The following is a 23,469-nucleotide window of genomic DNA, read 5'->3' as shown; positions in this document are numbered from 1 at the left end:
GGACAGGATCGTCAGAGCGACATCTAGTCCGATCGATCCGTCCCGAGCAGACGCTCTGCTGCTCCTTAAATACGCTTCAATACAAAGACAGGGAAACTCCTTATGCGGCAAATGTCCAATCACAAACGTGCATGCCTTTGAAGCTGCATAACTATAGCTCCTTATGCGGCAAATGTCCAATCACAAACGTGCATGCCTTTGAAGCTGCATAACTATAGCTCCTTATGCGGCAAATGTCCAATCACAAACGTGCATGCCGTTGGAGGGTCCGTCTCTTCGGCACATAGGTCACCGCCCCCAGAATGGCACTCCAGAGACCACTGCCCTTTCACTCTTCACGTCCGACCAGTTCGAAAGGGGGGGGGGGGACAATGCCACCTGGGTTCTGCTAATCCCTTTACGAACAAAGGCACCAGCCTTAGCCAAAAGCACACTCGATGCAAATACGCGTTCCACGGAGGGGTCCCGCGTGTAGCAGCCAGCTTCCCGTCGAAGCGCTCAGTTCAGGGAAAAGGCAGCAGGTGTAGGTGTCTAATCCGTTCTTCGAAGTGAGGGGGGGGGGAGTCCAAGAAGCAGGAAAACTCGTTTGGAGACAGCTGGCCCAGGACCCTCGCATTTGCTTTGTAACAGCTTCCCCGGCGGCAGGCTGAGACCTCGACGTACAAAGGTCAATCACCTTTGTGGGGAGAGGTCGATGAAGACAAGGCTGATGTGCTGAAGCCGTACACACCGCGATGCTGCTCTGCTACATTCCTCCGCCACCTCCGGTGATCTCGAACATCTGGTAGCGTCGTCCAAGTTCGGAGAAAAGCTTCTCGCTCTGCTGGCCAACATTCCCTCTCGAAAGACAGCACCTGTGTCAACCACGCGAGAACCACAACCGCCAAGCAGGCAAGCGCCCGTACTCTCTCCCTGAGACCCACCAGGCTTTTACTCCAAATAAAATGACCTGTTCTCAATTACAATAGCAGGAGCAATTCCAACAACCAAACCTGAAATAGGCTGCTCAAATCCACAAACACATGTCGTGATGAAGCACGACCACATCAACAACAAAAAAAAAGCAATTGTAAACCTGTCACAAAAAAAAAATTGAACCTAATTACACAAGCCAGAGTACTCGACACCATTAAGTTCCCTGGAAACAACGAGTTAAGCCCTGAGCGTGGCCGCTATTCTCTCGATAGATAACATCACCTCGCATGCATAACGAAAAAAAAACATAGCTCTAAAACTAGCTATTTAACCATCAAGAGACGAGGAGATCACAAAAGAAACTATTTCATACAAAAAAACAACTACCCTAAAAAAAATCCCTTTTCAGATCTCCAACGTCACCATTCCCCGAAAAGCTTACAGTCGCCTAAACAACTTTTGCGTCTCCCTCGTGGTTTCCAGCGAGTGAGCGCGCGCACAACCCTCTTCCCGAATGTGAGGTTCTTCTGCCGCAGCAACAAATCTGGTCTGTTTGAAAACAGATAGGAATACTGTGTCGGCAGATAGTCAGACACAGCAGCCTTTGTATGCAAAACGCCAAAGGGGCCCTCGATGCAAACCTTAGCAATCGGAAGGCATACGTTTCGCGCTTCCGCTGCTTGCTTAAACCAAGCGCGTTCTCCTGTGAACTGCCACGGTTCTACATACGAGGAATGCACCACGTCCATTGTTGCTGCCGAATCTCGCAGCACGCGACACTCCTTTCCATTTACTCTGAGCTCTCGGATATATGGCTCCAAAAGTTGCGTGCTTTCCTTCCCGCTGTCAACTGACAGGCAAGCAACCTTAGGATTCTCGCAGTACGCCGCCATATGACCCAGCTTGTGGCAATTGTAGCACACAAGCGGACGCCTCTTTTCAAAAGCACTCTTTTGGTGCTTTTCCTGAGCCAGATCGGCTTCTTTCACTGCCTCCCCCTTCTCTACGGGTTCAGCGTTGCGCTCTCGATTATCTTGGACTGAATGTCCCTTCCACCCAGTTGCCTGTTTGATCTGGCCCTCCCGCTGGGAAATCTCCTTTCTATCAAGCGCACGGCGCGAGACGAACTCTTCCGCGAGCTCCGCGGCCTTCGAGACAGTGGTTACGTCCTCCCTGTCTTGCACCCAGAGCCTAACGTCTTGGGGCAAACGACGGTAAAACTGCTCGAGTCCGAAGCACTCCATCATTTTCTCTTTATCCTCAAACGCTTTAGCCTCTTTGAGCCACTCCCTCATATTAGACATTAACTTGTATGCGAAGTCAGCATACGACTCGTCTTTCTGCTTTACGGCGTTCCGGAACTTCTGCCTTAAGGTTCTCAATAGCCTCGATAATCTCTGGCTTTCTCATTTGTTCTCGAACATCCAAACCCAAACTTTTAGCTAACTCTAGCAAAAGCGGTTTTTTCAGTGCCTTCAGATTCATGGTTGCTGCAAGTGCTGCTAACTTCACTACTACTAAGACGCTACGTTCCCATGCACAGGTCAACGTAGAGTAGTTACCCAAAATTACCACCTTTCGAGACAAAGCCTGGTAAAATCTCAGTGAAGAAAAGTCAAGCACTCACCACACCCTGCAGCCATGATCTCGGCGGAGACGATCCCGATGCTGGCACGAGCTTGTTGCGACTTGTCGTGAGCAGAATCCCACCGCTGCCACCAGTTGTTACGAGCGGCGACGTTGGCCGACGCGGACTCGTGGGGTAGCGTGGAGCTGAGCGGCGACAGTCGTACCGCAGGCCCAGGGATGTCCAGAACAGCAGGTAGCCGAGGCAGAGAGACCGACGTTGAGGAAACTTAACAGAGGTTTATTTACAACATCATAGAGGACAGGATCGTCAGAGCGACATCTAGTCCGATCGATCCGTCCCGAGCAGACGCTCTGCTGCTCCTTAAATACGCTTCAATACAAAGACAGGGAAACTCCTTATACGGCAAATGTCCAATCACAAACGTGCATGCCTTTGAAGCTGCATAACTATAGCTCCTTATGCGGCAAATGTCCAATCACAAACGTGCATGCCTTTGAAGCTGCATAACTATAGCTCCTTATGCGGCAAATGTCCAATCACAAACGTGCATGCCGTTGGAGGGTCCGTCTCTTCGGCACATGGGTCACCGCCCCCAGGATGGCACTCCAGAGACCACTGCCCTTTCACTCTTCACGTCCGACCAGTTCGGAAGGGGGGGGGGGCAATGCCACCTGGGTTCTGCTAATCCCTTTACGAACAAAGGCACCAGCCTTAGCCAAAAGCACACTCGATGCAAATACGCGTTCCACGGAGGGGTCCCGCGTGTAGCAGCCAGCTTCCCGTCGAAGCGCTCAGTTCAGGGAAAAGGCAGCAGGTGTAGGTGTCTAATCCGTTCTTCGAAGTGAGGGGGGGGGGGGGGGGAGTCCAAGAAGCAGGAAAACTCGTTTGGAGACAGCTGGCCCAGGACCCTCGCATTTGGCTTTGTAACACACGTGGTCTCAGCGGCCGCGTCGGCTGCTTGTGGAACGCTGCCGCGTGCTTTGAAAACGAGCTTCAAGTTCCACGTGCCCTGCGGTCTGTTCAATTGCCGGGATTTAATTTTCTCGCATTTTGAGCACAATTGAACCTATTGTAATAGGAGTGGCTGCCCCCGAAGGCGACGAACATGCTGCTCTACTTCTAGATGCCGCAGTGTCGGACTTGCGCAACGGAGCCTGGTGTCAGCCTGCACTGGTACCCGCGGCAGGCACGTAGGCAAGGGGGGGGCCCGGGGGGCCCGGGCCCCCCCCGAAATTCGTCCAGCCTTCTATATCCCCGGGCAACTTTTGTTTTATTTTTGCCATGGAAATACTTTCTTTCGAACAATTAGGCCTTGGGCCCCCCCCCCGAAAAAAAATCCTGGCTACGTGCCTGACCCGCGGGACAACAAACTGCGTGAAGAGTGGATTGTGAAGCTAACAACCGCCAAGCAGCCATCGGCTACGAGTCGTGTGTGCAACAATCCCTTCCGCGGCGAAGAGTTTCGCTACTGCGTCGGGGCTGCGATGTTCGGCGAGTATCGGAAAGCGCGCACTGAGACGATCGTTCGCGCGCGCTTCCCGCCGGCTAATGGTGCTTATCTCCCACAGGATGGAAAAGGCGCTACCTTTTACCAGGTGCGATACCATCTCAGAACCTTCCCGTGCGGTCGTCGGTCCCGTGCTCAGCGCCCCCAAAATCGGCTGCAGATACTTAAGTCATTGTTTAGATACATTGCATTAAAAACTCACAGGGTCCCTCATGCATTCCCTTAAGATGACTGAAAGGAGAAAGCAATCTTGTCAGCCGATTCTCCCCCGCCCCCTCCTTTCTGCCCCTAACGCGGTTTTTCACTGCCTCCGTGATCGGATCACGGAGACTGTACAAAGCGACCATGCGTGAATACGTGAACATGTGACGTCACGTTGTGGCGTCATGGTGGCGTCATAATGACGTCACAAATTTTGGTGACGGCACGATGACGTCATATGGTGAATGTCATATGGTGACGTCACCATTTTATGACGATTTTTTGCATCACTCGTGTTGACGCCGCCGACGCGGGACACTGACGGTCAATCTTCCCGTTTGATGAGGTACCAGGCTTTCGCATTCATAAGCTACACGACGTTTGCTGGTGGATCATAGCGAGCGAGTCAAATGCTGCGGCTGATGTGTGCTGCAGTTATGTTGGCAATAACATTCATTCAGTCAAGCTTGCGTTCACCTGACGCAAACACTATACGTGCTTTTTTTTCAAAAGCACGTAGTGTTTTTCAGCACTTAGTGTTTTTTCACCAAACGAAACGAACGCACTGAAATAAGAAACAAGCAACGGCAATTGCTCGCTGAGAGGATCGATCAATATGCAGTGCGAGGCAACGTGTCAAATGACATTGAAGCGTACACGAATTTAGAACGAAGAAGAAAAAAAAAACATTCAATCGTCAGGACGGCACATCTCAAGTTGCCGTAGGCGCGCCGAAGTCGTAATCGTAACGAAATTGTTCTTTAACTGCTCTGACAGCGTCCGCACAGCAATAGTTCTTCGTATACCCAAACATTCTCATATTTTGCGGCCTAAAGTTCACAGCACGGTGCCAAAACGCGCTCTTAGTGAAAGCGAAACCATCAGTATGCATACATGCAGACGCTCATACATATAGAACCACCATCGGTCGCCGCGAACCCTTGCGATCGCTGCCTTGAGGCTTCTTTCTGTTATGCTCAATTTGGTTATACAGGTATTCTACTCTAACAAGATATTTCACACAGTTTGCACTGGGCGATTGACTACCTTTCATGCCAGGAGCCGGCTCGGGTCTCCATCGCGGTGACCGCGTGAAGCGGGCGCTCTGTTTTTTGCAAAGAAACAGCGACTGTAAACTACCTTGTGCTTTCTGTTCGTCGAAAATTATTATTTTGACAGTAAAGAACATATTTCGCTTCGAAAGTACTTACAAAAATGTCCTGGAGGGCTTCGGCGAGGTGTTTTCGTAGAGCTCCGACAGCAAAACCTATTGGGAGCGCGTCGGCGGTATCCTACCTATAGCACGCAATCGAGGCGCGTACGATATAGGGCGACTCCGTAACTGCTCGTGCCCAATAGTGCATAGCCTGGCTGCGCCTGAGAGTCATGGGGCGTCGTAAGAAAGTGCGTACTCCCGAGGACGAAGCCTCGCATCTCGAAGCTAGACGTGTCGGTCGACGGGAAGTACGAGCGGCGACGGACCCGTTCTTCGCTGTGCCAAGCTTTGCGCGATTTAGTGCAAACATTAAATATTTTTAAATGCGAAGCATTTCTTAGCGAACTTCTGCGACTTTGAGCCTATCTATCTATCTATCTATCTATCTATCTATCCATCTATCTATCTATCTATCTATCTATCTATCTATCTATCTATCTATCTATCTATCTATCTATCTATCTATCTATCTATCTATCTATCTATCTATCTATCTGTCTGTCTGTCTGTCTGTCTGTCTGTCTGTCTGTCTGTCTGTCTGTCTGTCTGTCTGTCTGTCTATCTATCTATCTATCTATCTATCTATCTATCTATCTATCTATCTATCTATCTATCTATCTATCTATCTATCTATCTATCTAGCCGCCTACGACTTTGTGCTCTCCTGGCCGTTTCGTTAATCGGATGTATACCAAAATTGGTGTGTCATTACATGGCCTTATTACGAACATAAATGACAGGTCATATCATGAAAATCATGACACGCATGTCATGAACAGCATGATTTACATTCCACGGCCTTTGGGCTCCCTGGCCGTTCCGTTAACCGGATGTGTACCAAAATTGGTGTGTCATAACATGGCCTTATCACGAACATAAATGACAGGTCATATCATGAAAATCATGACACGCATGTCATGAACAGCATGATTTACATTCAACGGCCTTTGGGCTCTTGCGGCCGTTCCATTAATTTCATATATACCAAAATTCGTACAGCGTGACAAGAGTTCATGACGAACATAATGACAGGTCCTAACATGCAAATCATGACGCGCATGTCATGTGCAGCATGATTTACATGACATAGTCTCAGGGCGCTCGCGGCCGTTTAAATGAAGGGATACATACGAAAACTGGTATGACGAGACATTTCTGTATGACGAACATAACTGACACGTGGTAACATGAAAATCATGATATGCATGTCATGTATGACATGATTTACATGCCACGCTCATGGCGCACTCGCGGCCGTTTCGCTAGATTGATATACACCAAAATTGGTATTGCGCGACGCCACTGTATGACGAACGTAAATGAAAGGTGGTAACATGACAATCATGACATGCATGAAATGTACGAGATGATTTACATGCCATGCTCATGGCGCAGTCGTGGCCGTTTCGCTAGATTCATATGCACCAAAATTGGTATTGCGCGATGTGACTGTATGAAGAACATGAATAACAGGTGGTAACATGAAAAACTATGACATGCATGCCGTGTATGTCATGACTTACATGCCACGCTCGTGGTGCATTCGCGGCCATTCGCTCCTTTGATATACACCAAAATTGGTATTGCGCGATGTGACTATATGACGAACATAAATGGGAGGTCTTAACATGCGAATCATGTTATGCATGTCATGTACGGTATGATTTACATACCACTGTCATGGTGCGCTTCCGGCCGTTTTCTTAACGTGATATATACCAAAATTGGTATGGCATGACACGAGTGCGTGATGAACATAAACGACAGGTGATGCATTTATATACCAGAATATGCGTTTCATTGGCATGGTGTACACTAGATTGTGCATGCATGCGTGCATGGCAAACATGCGATATATGTTGGACTAGATGCCATGGCATGAATGATTTCATTTGGCTCAAGGACAAACAAGGCGACGTATGCAGCTCTTTGCTGGCTGCTTCGCATTACATCGATTCCCACAGTGCGTGGGATCTGCCGAATTTTTTCTCCATTGCATTCCATTCGCACTAGTGGCGCCAAGCCTGGAGGAAGTGCGGAGCTGGGCGGCCTGCTCTGTTTCTGTTTATTTTTCTGTTTCTTTCTGTTTTTCTCTTTCTCGCTGTTTTTTCTACATATTTCTCGTCTACGTTTATTTCTATTTCTGTCTTTCTCTCTCTTTCTTGCCTTTCTCTCTCTCTCTCTCTACTTCTGGCTTCCTCTTTCTTTCTTTCTTTCTTCCTTTCTTTCTTTTTGATTCTCTCTATTTACTCTTGCTCTGTCTGTCTCTTTTGTGTCTGAAATTTCTTTCTGTATGTTTGCCTCTCTGTCTATGCCTTTCTGTCTTTCTTCCCTTTCTTTCTCTCTATTTGTCTATTTCTCTCTCTCTCTCTGTACTTGTTCTCTCGCCCATCAGGGTTATTCCATCGCGCGGTTTGGCATATCGGCGCACGTGTTCTGGGAGCGAAGAGGTTCTTGATGGAAAATGGAGAATAGAAAGGTGGGGGAGTGACACAGTAACTGTCTCTCAGTCGAGGACACCACAACCGCGTCACTTTAGGGGAAGGGTGGTAAAGGGAAGCAGGAGAGCGAAGCGGAAACCGAAGAGGAAGAAGAGAGCGCGTGCCGGTTCACGATGATGATAGTATCCTGTTCGCTCTGCACAGACTGGCGGTCGGCTTAAACAACTCCACTGTTAAAATTGCGTGTTAGGGTTTGACCGGGGGGAGGGGGGGGGTGCTTCTGCTGACCCCTCGTGATGTTCCGTACACGCCACGGACAGCGTGCGAGGGAGAGCTGCTGACGGTCGCGTCTCAAGTGGCGCGAGTGGGTGGCTGCGGCAGGTATCCGCCCTGTCTTGACAGCGATCAGCAGACGGCTCACAAGTACCTGCTCTTTGCGCACAATGCGCAGGTTAACTTTATTCTTTAAGGATAATTCGTGCCCCAGTTTGGCCCCCGTACATGTACCTTCCCACACGACAGCGGTGTCTCGTATACAACGCCCGTCGCGCATTTCACGTAAGGTCTGGTGTGGATGGATGGATGGAAAAACTTTATTTCGTCAGAAAGCAGTTGTGGACGATTTCGTGTTAGATGGCCATCAACCCAAGGTTGACGGCGACCTGTGTGGCCCACTCCACGACCCTTGTCTGGACGACTGGGTCTGAGCTGGTCAACACGGCTTCCCGCTGCTCGAGAGAGAGATCACGCCTAATATCCGCCGGTGGCGGCACCATGCTACATTCCCACAGCATATGGTCGCAACTTGCCACTGCCTGGCACCATTTGCGGTGTGCTCCTTCCGGCATCCGAGCTTTTTGTCAACGCGGCTAGTGCGCGGACACAGTCCAGCCAACTTGCGCGGCGCTGAGAAGACTTCTTTGTTTGCGCTAATATGTATCGCTTTGACGTCAACCGACTCTCCCAGGAACAAGGCTCACTCAACACGAAGTTCGCTTTGCTCTCTACAGCGGGTGCGTGTCCTTACGCCGGCGTTTTGTTGAGTTACGCTCGGTCGCATGCTAAGAGAATTAGCTGTTGGCCTTGCTTCGTATGACATCCCCATTTGTTGCTACCGTATTCATTGCTTCGCCCTTGTGGCGAAATTGAGACCTTTTTTTGTTTTGTTTTGTTCGACAAGAACGCTGCTCTGCTTGTTGACACCGCGCGACTGGACATCGGGGAAACGATGTGCTCCCGTAATCGCGACAACTTTTCTTGCCAGTGAAGCGAAGGCTGCGGAGCCAAATCGCGCGTATCCTACCGCTCACGAATGTAGTCCTACAACTGTGTGCATATTTTCTGCGTGAGATATCAAAAATAGTCATTTATTTTCTGCATTTAGCTATTTGAAACAGGACGCAGCTCGTACCATTGGGACATTTGTATTTGTTTTACTTTTTCACTTTGCTTCGCGTAGGAGTAGCGCATGTGCAGAAGACCCCGTAGCTTGATTGCCGAAGAAAAGCAGGAGGTTTCTCTCCTTGCACGCTTGCTCGCGTCTCGTAATACACTCGCTTGCCAAGGGCAAGCGAGTGTTATGAAAACCGACGACGCCATAAGTCCCTGTGACGCAATCTCTTACCAACGCGTGTGCAATTTCAAGGTTGCAATCAAGAAACTCTGGGACAACGATTGTGGATGCTTCAGGCGGGATTTGCCTTCGGACAGGACGCGGACGCCTCCTTCTCTCGGAACAAATTATATTGGACGTTTCGCTCGCTTGCCCACTCGTGGCATCCAACCGTTTGAGAGTTTTCGAAAGTTTTTACTGCTGTTCGCTAAGGGCGTCGCCATTGATAACGCTGCACATGTTTCCTGCGGAAAACGGCTCTCTTAACGTCCCGAATAATCCATATGTTGACCTCGATGTGACATGTTGAACGGACGTAGCCGATTGGAGAGTATGAAGACGTGGCACGGCGCCAAACAAGCGGGCAGGAAGAGCGTCGGCGACTAACATGCCAAACGAGACAGGCCTAGGAAATCAGTCGCATGTTCTAACGCCTTTAGTATTCATGCTAAAAGACGGCAGTCGTGCAAACATAGACTCAAGAGAGACCACAACCGCCGGCGTTTGCGTTGCCTTGACTCCTCTCTTTGCACGTCCTGTCTTTTAACACGAATACTTACGAACTAGTTCAGCTCTCTGCTATTCTAAGCTCTTAGTATACCGTTGTGCGTCCGAATGGAGGGGTTCGAGGAAAATAAGCTGCATGCTTTCGCGTTTCAATTCTCGGTCCGTGGCACTGGAGCGGAAGGAGGGTGTGCGTGTGTTTATATCTGCATTAAAAATTAGAACACCCGGCTACGCCTATGGTTATGTGCGATTTCTCGCTAAGCTTTTTTTCAGAGCTTTCGTATTAAGAAGCAGAAGTGGAACGAACCAAGGCACAATCAATGGCGTCGACTGCACTGTGACACCTCCTGTTAGAGTTTATGTACTTGCTTGTGTCATTTGCCTATCTGATGGGAGCGTGGTTTCTGTGCGGAAAAAAAAATAGAGACGGACAAATGAAACGAACTCGCATAAAGCAGATGGGGAACAGCGCAAAAACGGGACGAAGAAAAAGTAACCACACAACACAAGCGCTGATTCCCCTTCTGGCCCCTCAGAACACCCTTCGCATAAAGCACATTTGACGAGTACTGCCAACGATGGCTTACACCACGGCGGCCAGGTATAGGAACTTCTCAGTACTTCTAGATTCGCAAGAATTCAGTCTCACAGTATCTCCTGACTTCAATCATCTGAGCTCCTCCTGAAATAATAATTGGCGTCCCCCGAGACAATCGGGAGTTTCTATTACAGAACTGCGCTGCCTAATGTATACACACAGGTATCCTTTGTGTTACTTCTGTAACGAGACCGTTCAACGTTTCTTTTTCTGTTTTGCAAGGCAGAGAAGAAAATCCTGTTCGTGTAACACGGACTCACTCGGGTCGTCGTCAATGGGATATTGCCGATGCCTTACGAGTCGCTTGCCACATTATCAGAGACATAAGAAAAAAAAAAGATCAACTTGTTAAATTTCCACACATTACATATTGATTCCTTAGTTCAATGATTATGATTAGTATTTCGCCTGAAAATTAACAGCATTTTTCATCACGTTCCAACTTTATTTTTCGTTCGTAATTTGGCTATATTAATACAAGATTAATCACTGATATAATGAAGCCGATTGCGAAACCCCCTGCTTCTTTGCCAATTGGCTCGTAGTGGCCAGTGATGAGGTGCAAGAACAAGGATGGGTTTTAATCCAAATACGGCGCAATAATACGAACACTTAATAACCATGAGCAATCAAGCTCAGTCGTTTCTTTCTATATACTGAAACCTCATAAGACGTTTCTACGATCGTCAATATAAAACGCCGCACTATTCAAGTCCGATTGCCAATTACCCCATTTGTGCAGAAATGCGCGACTCGGCCTGCTTACTGCAGCGGCCTTTCTTGTTGCTAAGCGCTACACAAGGCGTCCGCGGCGTCGGCGGTTCGCCAAGTGCTCGCGAAGACAGATTGTCTACGCGCTGACAATGGCAGGCGATGACGTCGCAGCTACGGCACGAAGGGGCGTTGCTCGAACCTCACGCTTAGGTCTCTGCTCTTTCGTGAAAGGTTGGCGAATGAAACATCTCGTTCTCGACCCGGATCAACGAGCTCGAATAGCTTTCGTATTTCGCACCTTCATAGAACACGACCAAGCCGTGACGGCACGTGACGTGCGCTTTGCGCAATTCTGGTTGACTTCATGCTTTCATGGCTCTTTGTTTGGTCACCTTAGCCGATACAGGTGACATTTCCGACTTTTTAGGGATTTTCTTGCGTTAAACGAGGGTCCAAATTCTTCGAACATTAAAAAGAAAGACCTTCAGGGAGAAATAATGCGCTTCAGAATAACAGAGAGCTGAGTTAATTGCTATAGGTGTTCATGTTAACAAACATGGGCGCGCAAACACGAAGACAAGAGAGAAGACACCGCAAGCGCCATGTGAGCGCGTCTTTGTTCGAAACCTGTTTCGTCGGCCCGGAGCTGCACGCGTCATGACGTCAGCTCGCGTCATCTTTGCGATCACCAAAGCTGCCACTCGAAGGCGCGGCTACAAACACGCGCGAAGCTCTTTTCTGAGCAACATATCAAACGCCTATAGCCTTAGTGCCACACAAAGTCAGCAAATTTCGCTCTGCGTCACGGCGTCACGACATCTTTGTAGCTCAGGAACGACACTATACGTAGGCACGTCGACTTATTTTAGCGTCCCGAAACAAGGCATGCTCAGTAAAGGTCAGCTTCGAATCTTTTTCTATTCGACTTGCGACGACGTGTGACTGCGCGAGTATCGCCCGCATAAATGCCACGGAGCCAGCTGAGGAATAATTTCCAAACACTCTCGTTTACTCGGCGGAAACTGGGCTCGATGTAAACAACTCGCTCGCCTTGCCCTCTCATCGCTGGCAGCGGTTAGCGATTTCGTCATCAAGGAAAAACTCGCTTGCATTAATGATCTTTTCCTTTCCAAGGGTTCCTGCATTACGCCCCTTTATTCCACGTTCCACAAAATTCCACGTAGTAAGTGTTCTCATTTGTTTTAGATCGCGACTACAAGGCCTTCATATGGTTCATGTATATTCAGATTTTGCCAGCGCGGAGGTAGTTAGGACACTTTCCTTGGGAGGAGCTTGAGGACCCTGTTTCACCGGTAACGAAAATTCTCCACTCTGATCGCGGAGGACACGCTCTGGTGCATTAGTTTCTGCCGCCGCAGCATAGAGAGCGCCCACTATTAATGCTGCAAAACACACCGCTGCTCCCTAGGGGGCGCTAGGCGTTTCTTGTAAACACGGACCGATGGCGCCATGTCAGAAAGCTCCGCCGTAAAACAATCCAGCCAGAGCCACTCCGCGAAAGCCCTCTCGTCAAGTACTACAGTGTCCTTTCATAAGTTTCGGCAAGTTTTCACTAAGCATTTTTATACGCCCCCGCCCCCTCAGCTGGCTCGTGATGCGCGCCTCTCCTCGTGAGCTCGTTCTGGCACCGGCGAAACGACCGGCAGCGTCGTCGCCGTCGTCTCGTCGCTCGGCGTCTCGGGCGACGGCCGCTCAACGAACATGACACCGTCGGAGCGAGAAGGACCCCAGCAGACCATCGCCGCCTAAAGAAAATTCGCGCGCGCCTCTGTGAGAAGAGAGGGACGAGTGGACCGCGTCCCCTCTCGCATTCGTATGCTTCTCGTAAATAGCCCAGCGGCTATGACACTTGTCTTCGGACCGTGAGGGCCCGGGTTCAAACCCCGCCTCGCGAAGCGATATTACTTCGTTTTCTCGATTCACCTTCAGTTACAGCTCCTCTCGGCTGTCGATCACGTGAACTTCCCTTTCCCCTCTCACGAGGCTACTCCTTTCCCCCTGGTCACGCGGCCTGTTTTAGCGAACCCCAGCACCGGCACAGGGTCCGCGAAGACTGTACAAATTAAGAAGCGGCGTTCGCGTGACTCCGCCTGCGGACGGCTGTGAAATAACGCGGAAAAGGCGTGCGATGGAAGATGCTCAGCCAGGGCATTGTGCGATATAGACATCAGACTCTGCCCAGGCGGCGCTGCGAAAAACACCGCCACGAGCGCCCTCATCGCAGCCCTGGCGCTAACTGGGTAGTACAAAGAGATCCGTCCGCAAGCGAATGTGCATAGGCCACAATATAACCCCCCCCTCCCCCCCTCTTTCGTTGGTGTCGAGGCGCGGTTTCCTGAAAATCAAGGACCTGGAAAGCTTCTTCCGCCAATCCACGCTTCAAAAAAGTAGGAAGCTCATCCAAGCGAACTGCGGGTACAATGCAAAAGAAGTTTCAGTTATTCCGGCGCGCTGCAACTCGCATGTACAAACGAGCATCGCACGGCATCGAGTTCGAGGCAAGCCCTCCGACGTCCGTTCTCTAGCGCCTAGATGCGTTAAATTCGGGTATATACGTAATGTCCAAGCTATGAGGTACATACGCGATCAATTTACTTAGCTATGTATCTTACGATCAGTGGTACGAAGCTCGCTTTATCAGGGACGAATGGCCCCGGCGATTTTCGCCTTTTCAGTTGCATTCTCCCTTCATCTCTCGCTTCCTGTGCATTTAAGTGTTTTATATCGCAACCTCAAATGGTCTCTTGATGGTTGTCTTCCGTTTGTATAGATGGCTTGCACGTGACGTCACGGAGGCAGCTTCTGAAGGGAACTGGGACTCCACGATGGCGTCTTAGATGACAAACAATTTGCGTCTATATATGTGAAAACGACGCGGCAGGAACGTTGCTGTGCGTGAATAATGAAATAACCTGCGTGTGATGTTTCGATAACCTGAATGTGACGCCGGAAACGCCGCGTCCCCACATGCTGGTGCTCCAACCCGGCGCTTTCAGTGACGTCAGTGCAAGCCATCTATATACTGCAAATGGGGATACGTGCCTGTCCACTCTCGCGCGGTACAACCAACGACAAAACCGTGACCTCCGAGATAGCTACGGCAATTGCGGAGGCCACGGGCAAAACAATCCTGACGGTGGTCACGACCAACATTTTGCGATTTACTTGTATGGCGTACGTGTTAGCTAGTTAAAACCGGAACTACGAGCCTTCAAAACGTACGTGCGCGATGCTGTGTGGTGACGACCAACTCTGGTTATACAGGTAGGATGTCGCGGTGTGCAGAGGGCTTAAAGTCTCTCTTCATTGGAGGGGGGGGGGGCGCTGAGAGGGCGGCGACCTAAATACATACACATATACATAGAGCCCATGCTTAAAAAATGGATTCCCAGTAGCGCGTGTGCCGGTCCCGCGCGGCTCGAGCGCCGGGAACCGCCGTTTATAGGCGATATGGCGACCATGGCTGCGCCGCCAAGCCTCTTTGTCTGGTACAAGCCATGCGTCGGCTTCCCGGCGCGGAGACACGCTACCAACGTGGGGCCAGTTATGTGGAGATAGGTTTGCGAGAAGCTTACCCTACGAGGCGACCGGGAAGGGACACGACGTTCTTCACTGCCGCAGTGAACAAAGACGCTACGGCCTGAATCGTCGACTCTCCGACACGGCGCAGAAAAGGCACTCGAGGCAGGTTGTCAAAAACACGGGTCTAAATATGCAGCACAGTGTGACGACAACGGCTTTGCGGGCCGTACAGGATAACTCCACAAGACCGATCGAGCACGCTTGCCGGCGGTGCTACGACTGCCGACACAAAGGGCAGCAGTCGAGCGTACTGACGCTAAGCCGCCTGCCAGAGCAGCGCGTCGGCCTCTCGTGCGGGCCTGAGAGCATCTGACGCGGCGAGCCAGCGCCAGACAGAAGCGAGCTCATGGGAAAGGGGGCTGTCACTGGCGACAAATGAGGCGAGCTCTTCCAGGTGTGTGTGTGTGATCTAGGCCGACCATGGACTCTCATCAAAGGGAAGGACAACTTCGTCTCTCAGTGCTGTGCGGTACGGTACTCCTCACCTGACCTTCCGGAAGACATCAGCTTTTGGACATTGCCCCGTTGGCCAGCCCCCTTGCGGCTAAGCTGACCTTGCCACTTGGCCTCGGACAGCCTCTTTCACTGGCTGGCCTCGGTCTTTAGGAGGGGGGAATGTGGGAATCGAGAGCGCCCTCCCTTCTGGCGCCTCATTCACCTGCAGCTAGCACGTGTGCCAGCCCCGCGCGGCTCGAGCTCCGGGAACCGCCGTTCCGGACATATCCGGACAACGCTCGCCACGCGCCACGCCACCACACGTCACGGCGTTTCGCGTGTCCTCTTTGGCCGCCAGTGACAGCCCCTCTCCCATGAGCTTGCTGCTGTCTGGCGCTTGCTCGACGCGGGAGATATGCTCGCACGCCTAGAACGAGGTAGTCACGCGCTGCCATTGCAGGCGACTTCTCGTTCGTGTGCTTCGGTGGTTCTCCCTTTGTATGGTAACCGTAGCGCCGTAGGCAAGTGTACTCGATCGGTCTTGCGGAGTTACCCTGTACGGCCCGCAAAGATCGCGGACCGTCAGCTCCGCGATCCTGTGATGGTCGCACTGTGCTGTATCTTGGGTTAATAAACCCGCGCTTGGGTTAATAAACCCGTGTCGGAGAGTCGACGACCCCGACATTATGGCGCGTTCACACTTGGCCTCGAAGGGGGCGAAAGCGGCACAACTCACCGAAAATTCACTCGCTTCGCCGCCTAAGCGGCCGGAAATCCTTGCGGCGAGCCGGACGCAAAAAAAATCGGCCCGAGACCGATTTTTCCGCAACGCGAAAGCGGATCGCCTTTCCGCTTCACAGGAAGCCGTACTTTGGCCGCGCTAGCTTAAATCACATGACGTAAACGACCGGCCGCAAATTCAACATGGCGGCCAGGGCGTCGGCAAAACGGTGCCCGCCTTTACTGCCCGGCCGCCGACGCTACGGTTTCTTGCGCAACAGCGGCCATGAATTTTGCCAAGACGCAGCCACAGGCCACTCCGAAACTGTATAGTTCACTGTAACGGAGCTTAGCTTGGCCAGCAGCAGCAGAAGTAGAGTATCCACAGGGCGAAAATAGCGAGAGCCAAGCACACGCAGCAGTACGCGATACCGAAGCTACCACCGAGACGCGCAGCTCGGCGAAAACGGAACTTTTGAACCCTTCGCGCCGTTCTCCATGGTAACGCCAAGAGGTTTCCATGAATCAGGCCCGTAGCCGGAGGGGGGGGGGGGGGGGGGGGGGGGGGCGGGGGGCCCGGGCCCCCCCGAAATTTTTCTCAAATAGTCAAGGTTTTCAGCAAGTGCCCCCCCCCCCCCTCGAAAAAAATTTCTGGCTATGGGCCTGCCATGAATCAAACAGAAACGAACAAGCAGCGTTTTATTACGTCTTGTGATGCATGGAAGGTTCTTTTTTTATCGCAGCTAGTTTGATTACTAGTGGTTAATTGTACTCGGGACTCTTGACGTCATCATTTCCAAAAGATCCCACTCGTGGCGCACATCGTGTCTTACATTTACCGTAATTTCTCGATTACTAGAGCACTGCCGTTGATACTACTGACATTTTAGACATTCTCACACATTGACCTTTCACTCTGACATAAATTGTTATTTGCCTTTAGTGTCCCTTTAATGCGAGGCGAACGTACTTTGTCAGTAACCGGAGTTACAGACGCCCAAGTAACAAAAGACGCAGCGAGCGATGGAAAGGAAAATGATAGGTGTAACCTTAAGAGACAGGAAGAGAGCAGAGTGGGTCTGGGAACAAACGGGGGTTAAGGATATCATAGTTGAAATCAAGAAGAAGAAATGGATATGGGCCGGGCACGTAGCACGTCGGCAGGATAAAAACCGGTGGTCATTAAGGGTAACTGACTGGATTCCAAGAGATGGCAAACGCGTGAGGGGGAGACAGAAAATTAAGTGGGTAGATGAGATTAAGAAGTTTGTAGGTATAACGTGGCAGCAGAAAGTACAGGACCGGGTTGATTGGCGGAACATGGGAGAGGCCTTTGCCCTGCAGTGGGCGTAGACAGGCTGATGATGATGATGAAGAAGTAGCAAAACGCTTTTAGGTAATGAATTTTCCATTAGTACACTGTATGGCGAAATTCGAGGCAGTCACTATTTGATGCACCCGTCCGGAGTTGTTTAACCTGGGGATCGTCGTCCGCACTTTCCAGCCCAGCTGCGAGAGTGAAGCCTGACAAGTGGTAGAGCGAGAGTAAAAATAAGTGGGTGAGAGGGAAGCCTATCGTAGCGAGTTGAGCCTGCAGTAGAGGAAACGGCAGCGGAGGAGGAGAGCAAAGGCGAAGCTGCGGCGGGAGCGGAGCAGGTGGTGTGGAGAGGAGGACCGGCTGATAACCAACCTGGAAAAGCTGAGGGTCTCGCATTCGTTCGGAATGTTCGGCAATGGCCAAGCTGAGACTGATTTCTACCGGCTTCGCTGTTTAACCAGCTTTAGGTCAGTTGAAGCTGCGCATGCCTTTTTTTTTTTAAATTTAATTTGTGAAGATCGAATGTTATTTGAGATATATAGGGTGTGTTTTTTAGACAATAGAAATTCATAATAAAAATCCGGTGAGATTCAGGCTCCTGTCATTTTGCGCACAAGCTCTACGTCGAGGCGGAAATACTTCGCACAGTTAACGTGACATTGAAGTGACTAATTAACAGAAACTCGTTTATTGGCCTTTCAATTATTGACTTGAGGGCGATTGTTTATTTAGAAAGTTGTAGGGCTTCGCAATGCATGGCATACCCACCCTTTAGAAATTGAAATAGTAGCACGTATTTCGATATATTCATCATCGAATCTTAAGGCCGATATCGAAACTGACCGCGCCCGGCGCGCAGGAAATGCGACCGCATATAAACAAGGATGCTCAGGTCAAGAATTAAAAAGTTCACTAACAAGCTTTCGTAAATTAGTCACGTCAGTGCCACATTAGCTCAGGCAGAGTATTTTTCCTCGACATAATGTCCGTGTACGAACACGACAGGAGTGTTAACTGTTATAGAATTTTTATTTTTAAAAAATTCGGCAGGTCCCACGTACCGTGGGAGTCGATGTTATGCGAAGCATGTGGCGGGTAGGTGACTGTGCCGTAACTTTTTTTACTGAGCGACACGTTACAAAATGACGCTAAAGATTTGTATAAATTTTATACGCACACATATATATGTTGAAGAGCCGCATATGTGTTATATAACCAGTTGTTTACGGTTGGGTAACGCTGCCAAGGGCAACGTGGGTATTACCAACACCAGAAGCGGTAAGCTGATATGTAGTGCTTATACGTGTCCCGAGAACGCACGCACGTTTCACGAACCCGTGTGTATGTGTGCAAGAAGTTTCTTGACATTTCTTGAACAAGGGCATCATCACCGTAATCAGGGAGCACCAGCAGCTGGTCATGACTTGTTATAGGATCCGGTCGTGATCGTAGTGACGAGGGGTCCATGTGTGGTGAAGTATGTGGTATAGTAGATCTGCTGGAATTCATGGATGCCTCGGTCATTTCGTCGACAAATTGTCTGTCGACAGAGCCGGCGACATGTCGGAACCTGAAGCCACCCTTCGTGTTGGTGAGGTATAGGCCGTCGAGGCTGGTAGGCCTGGATAGTGCTACGTAGACCACATCAGTGGATGGTGTCTGTCGTATTCGTAGACTACCTGGGCGTATGTGGCCTACATAGCCTAGTCTACAAAGCGGCTGTCAATTAATCTGTCATCATCTTCGGTCAGCATGAGGCCATCGCCCAGCCTCGTAAGAAATGAAGAGGACACTGCGTCGTTCTGGTGGACGAAGTGCACTTTACGGTGCGGTGATGTGGATATCATATGTAACTTTCGTTAATATATTCCTCCGGGGTCGAGCAATGCTTCAATATAGCTTGCTGAATCATAGGAATACAAATGTAATGTTTATTAGACTGCTATAAAAGCGGAGCCAACACTGGAACTACAGACATTCATCTGAAATGACGCCTGTATCGTAGGAGTACACATCGAAGGAGTATCATGTAGTGTTTATTGCTTTCTTGTAAATTAGATAGCCAGCACCACAACCACAATTGACGTCGCACCGATAGTACGCCTGCGTAGGCTGTTTTTCCAAACCAGTTTATAGACCTGGCGTGGCTCAGTGGTAGAATACCTGATTGCCACGCAGAATGCTTGGGTTCGATTCCGGCTGGGATCCTAATTTTCATTCTTTCATTTCGTTGAGTCAACGCTCCCGATGTTGGTTTTCCTTAACGCTCTAGCATTTAAGTTACCAATGTCTGTCCTCGCCGTTCCTGGGTAGATATAAACTGTCAATCACCTGTGGCGCATACCCGTACACCGCGCCCCGTGGTAAACGGGTATGTGCCACACGTGTCTAGTGGAAAGGGTTTGACGACGTACGCGACAGGATTTTAACGTTAGTCATGTCACGACTCGGCAATCATATTCGTCAAGTCCTCTTACCCTCCCATACAAATTTTGGTCTACACCAAGTTAAGGAGGCGATCATGAGAGCACCCAGACGTAGGCGGCTAGATAGATAGATAGATACGTAGATAGAAACGCTCAAAGTGCCAGAGGTTCGCTAAGAAATGCTTCGCATTTAAAATTGTGTTGCCTTAAAGAAAGCACTCCAGGCCATTAAGAACAAATAATAAGCATGAATCACGAGTCATAACTGAACGGTAATCGATTAGTTTCTTTACGTGCGTTTCGAGGAATCTGTATATCATAGATAGATAGATAGATAGATAGATAGATAGATAGATGGATAGATAGATAGATAGATAGCTGTGTGTGTGTGTGTGTGTGTGTGTGTGTGTGTGTGTGTGTGTGTGTGTGTGTGTGCGCGCGCGCCAACAGGCAGCGAAAGCTAACCTTCGTCGCTGTTGGCCTTTAACGTCGTTGGCGCGAGCCCATCGGTAAAGTTACGAGGAGGGGCATACGAATGGCCGGGTGCATAGGCTTCCAAACCAACGTCGAGCGGCGCCACTGCTCTTATCGCACATGGGGACATTCACGACCACAACACTGCCGCCCTCGCTTCCGCGCACGCGCAGAGATCTCGGATTGCATCTGTGGTGCGTCACAGTGTAACTATTGCTGACTAGCAGTGCTCTGGGCCGAATTCGCAAATTCGGCGACAAATAGCCTTCGCGGGCAGCGTCTGCCCCCAATGACGCATAGCTCGGCCGCGCGAGCGTCGCGCCCAAACTTGAGCTTGATGTGAGCAGCAAAGCGTGTTCTGCCCCGCTCGTGGAAAGCGCTTAGGCTCTTCAACATGGAAGTAAGCTATTGATAGCTTGCACGTGTCTTAATGGACATGGCGGCTTTGATGACGTAAAGGCAGCATAACCAAGTGGCGGTTAAGCTGATTCAATTTGATAACGACGCCGCTGGAACCTTTTTGTTTCAATGCGTGCATAACAATAGAACCCGCATGACTGATAATGCTGCCTGCTCTTTCGGGAGGAGGAAGAGGAAAGCAACACGAAACACGGAGAATCGTACAGGTATAAGTAAACACACAGTAATAACGTCTATAAACGGATGGTCAGATCCGTTCAGTTCATGAAAGTCCGCAGAGCAAACAGGCTTCGATCAGTGTCGACGTGTTTGGCGTAACTTATGGTATTCAGACTTACTCACCGCTTGGTTTCGAGTGCCGTGAGGCACTTTCCCAGCGCTGCCGGGCCCCGGATGAGCGAGAAAGCGGCGCCGGAGAGCCGCGAGCACACGGACACGGTGAAGTTTGAGCCTGCGACAAAGTAGAATCCCCAGTACTCGTACGTCTGCTTGGGCACCGTCATGGTGAGCGACAGCTCCAGGGTCCTGCCCATCGGCGTCGTCACCGCGTCGTCCGAGTCGCGGTACACGTGCGCGTCGAAGCTGTGCTTCATCACCAACTCCTGAGCTGAGCACCAGACGGTGGAGATGCGTTCGCGCACCGGGATAACGTCCGACACGGCCATCGCCACCAGCGTCTCCTTGTAGACGTTGAATCGCAACACGAACGGGTAGATGAACAAGACGGCTGCCGCCGCCACGAAGGCCAGCGCCAGAAACGGGTGGTGCGAGTACACGTGCATACTACTGCACACATCGACGGCAGGCTCGCTGAATTGGTGCGTCCTGGCGCCGGGAGATACGGGCACCAACCACAGGGGTCTGTGCAAGAAGCACAAATTTTCCCCTGTGCGCTTCTTTCTCCAGCTGCGCACCTAGCGTGGCGCACTTGGGGACACCATTGCTCCCTACTTACCAGCTGTCAGTGTAAAGCGTCCCGCGAAGGTGTCATTTCTTTTTTAAGTTTGGAAGGACTAGAATGCAGAAAATGCGCCACCAGCGTGCTTCGCAAGACTTGCTTTCCGAGAGGCGTGACTGCAGGGACCGATTCTGAGGCACTGCTGCTTGGAGAAGCCTGGTGTGGCTTAACGAACGATTCGGGGTTGTCTTTGTTGCGTCAATGTTCCGCCCGTTGCAGGGCTTCTTCGGGTCGATGGCCTTGCTAGCACCACGTGCAGGGAAACTGCGGGCTTCCGTGGTTGCCAAGCGTATGGCCTCCCATCGCGATGGCTTGTGCCAACAGCAGACTGCGTGCAGCTCACAAGCTAGAGTGTTGCAATTGAGACAGCGCCTCCCCGAGCAGTTTTTGCTCGTCCTTACGAAAAGCGAGATTGCAGAAACTGCAGCCGCGCGCCGAACGCCTGTTCACGCTTCCGAGTCGTGCTTCGTCAAGGCATGAGAGGAGGGAGAGTCTGGCCACAAATAGCTCGCACGCGCCAAGTGAGCAGCGTGGACCTCGCTGGGCGGGAGGCAAGAGTGGACGCTAGCGGAGCCCTTCCGGTGGCCGAAGTGCTTGGCGGACTCTGTGCCCGAGTCAGCTCGCGAAATCAGCTGCACAAGCGCGGCCGCGCACTTTTGTCTCGTGCACGGACGATCGTCGCTGCGCTGCCTTTGACGAGAGGCGCAGACGCCCTGCCGGGCGAGCCGCTCAGCTGCGGTGATTCGTTGCTGTGCTCAGCTGCTCGTAGCCGCTGTCTCTTGGAAGCACGTGGTCGGGCGTTGTTGCGATGTGCGCACACAGATGATGCCGACGGCGAGGCGACCGTGTTCCGCCGCGACTCCTTTCCTCGGCGCGATTCCAGGCGGCTCCCTTGCCACAACGTTCGCGATCACATGGAGAGAAAATGTGCTCACCCACTCTCGGCGAAAGGCAGCGAGCGCCGTCGACAACTGTTTCTCACTCGCTCGAGGCGCTACGCTCGCGCCTTCCCCGCTTCCTCGGCACAACCCCCGCTCTTACGCAAGCCCTCATTGTTATCTGTCAGCGGAGCTGCCCCAGCTACTTTTGCGGTCGTGTTTTCATTCTGGCATCGCCGCTCGGCGATTTCTCCACTTAGCGCTCGCTGTGCTTGAGCGGTGTCGTCCGATAGGGCGAGCTATCACTCTTGGCAGACGCTGGCCCATCGCAGCGGGCGACCTCGACTTGCGCCCCGCCGGACGATCGAGCAGCCGGCCTGTGCGCTTTACTTGTGCGTAGAGTTGCCACTGGCGTTTCAACCGTGGGTTCACAGCGAGGAAACTTAAGGACGCAATGTGCCCACCTTGGGTGCCGCACTTATCTATACAACAGCAGTGACTTTACCACGCATTCTAAAAGGACGCGTCCACGTTGACAATCATATTTTATGGCATACGCGTGCCTCCGCCGGCTGTAAAGATCACGTTGTCACCGCTGTCATTGACTTGTGCTACGCTGCCGCCTTGCAGAAACAAGCAGTTGGCTTACGCACCTCGTAATACTGAGCGAAAAAACGCACATTTACCTTTGCAGTCTCACAACACTTCGAGAGTCACTTCCGCGTGAGTTGAAGAAGCTCGACCTTGATGCCATCAAACGTCGAAATGCCATCGCGATGTTTTACCGACTGTGACACATCTGCGGCGCGAGATACAGAATGCCTTCATTCGGGGCGGCGAGAGAAATAAGCTTGCGAGGGTGAGCCGAGAAGGCGCGCCAGCCATCAGCAATTTGGGCAATATGGATTGCCCGTATCCGGGTAGATGATGTCCGG

General features: G+C 51.0%; 1 protein-coding gene across 1 annotated transcript in view; it reads right to left on the bottom strand.

Annotated features, from left to right (window-relative positions):
• LOC119376296 (uncharacterized) overlaps positions 1-22,549 on the bottom strand; it is a 39,538-nt gene extending 16,989 nt beyond the window's left edge. The window contains exon 1 of the mRNA XM_037646195.2: positions 21,041-22,549. Within this exon, the coding sequence (XP_037502123.1) occupies positions 21,041-21,480 (440 nt within the window). The 5' untranslated portion in view covers positions 21,481-22,549. The remainder of the gene's footprint in view (positions 1-21,040) is intronic.
• Between the last annotated feature and the right edge of the window lie 920 nt (positions 22,550-23,469).

The sequence above is a fragment of the Rhipicephalus sanguineus genome, unplaced genomic scaffold (genome assembly GCF_013339695.2).
Source record: "Rhipicephalus sanguineus isolate Rsan-2018 unplaced genomic scaffold, BIME_Rsan_1.4 Seq1155, whole genome shotgun sequence".
Lineage (NCBI taxonomy): Eukaryota > Metazoa > Arthropoda > Arachnida > Ixodida > Ixodidae > Rhipicephalus > Rhipicephalus sanguineus.
The sequence above is the reverse complement of the archived record's forward strand: the minus strand, read 5'-3'. Positions and strand labels throughout refer to the sequence as shown.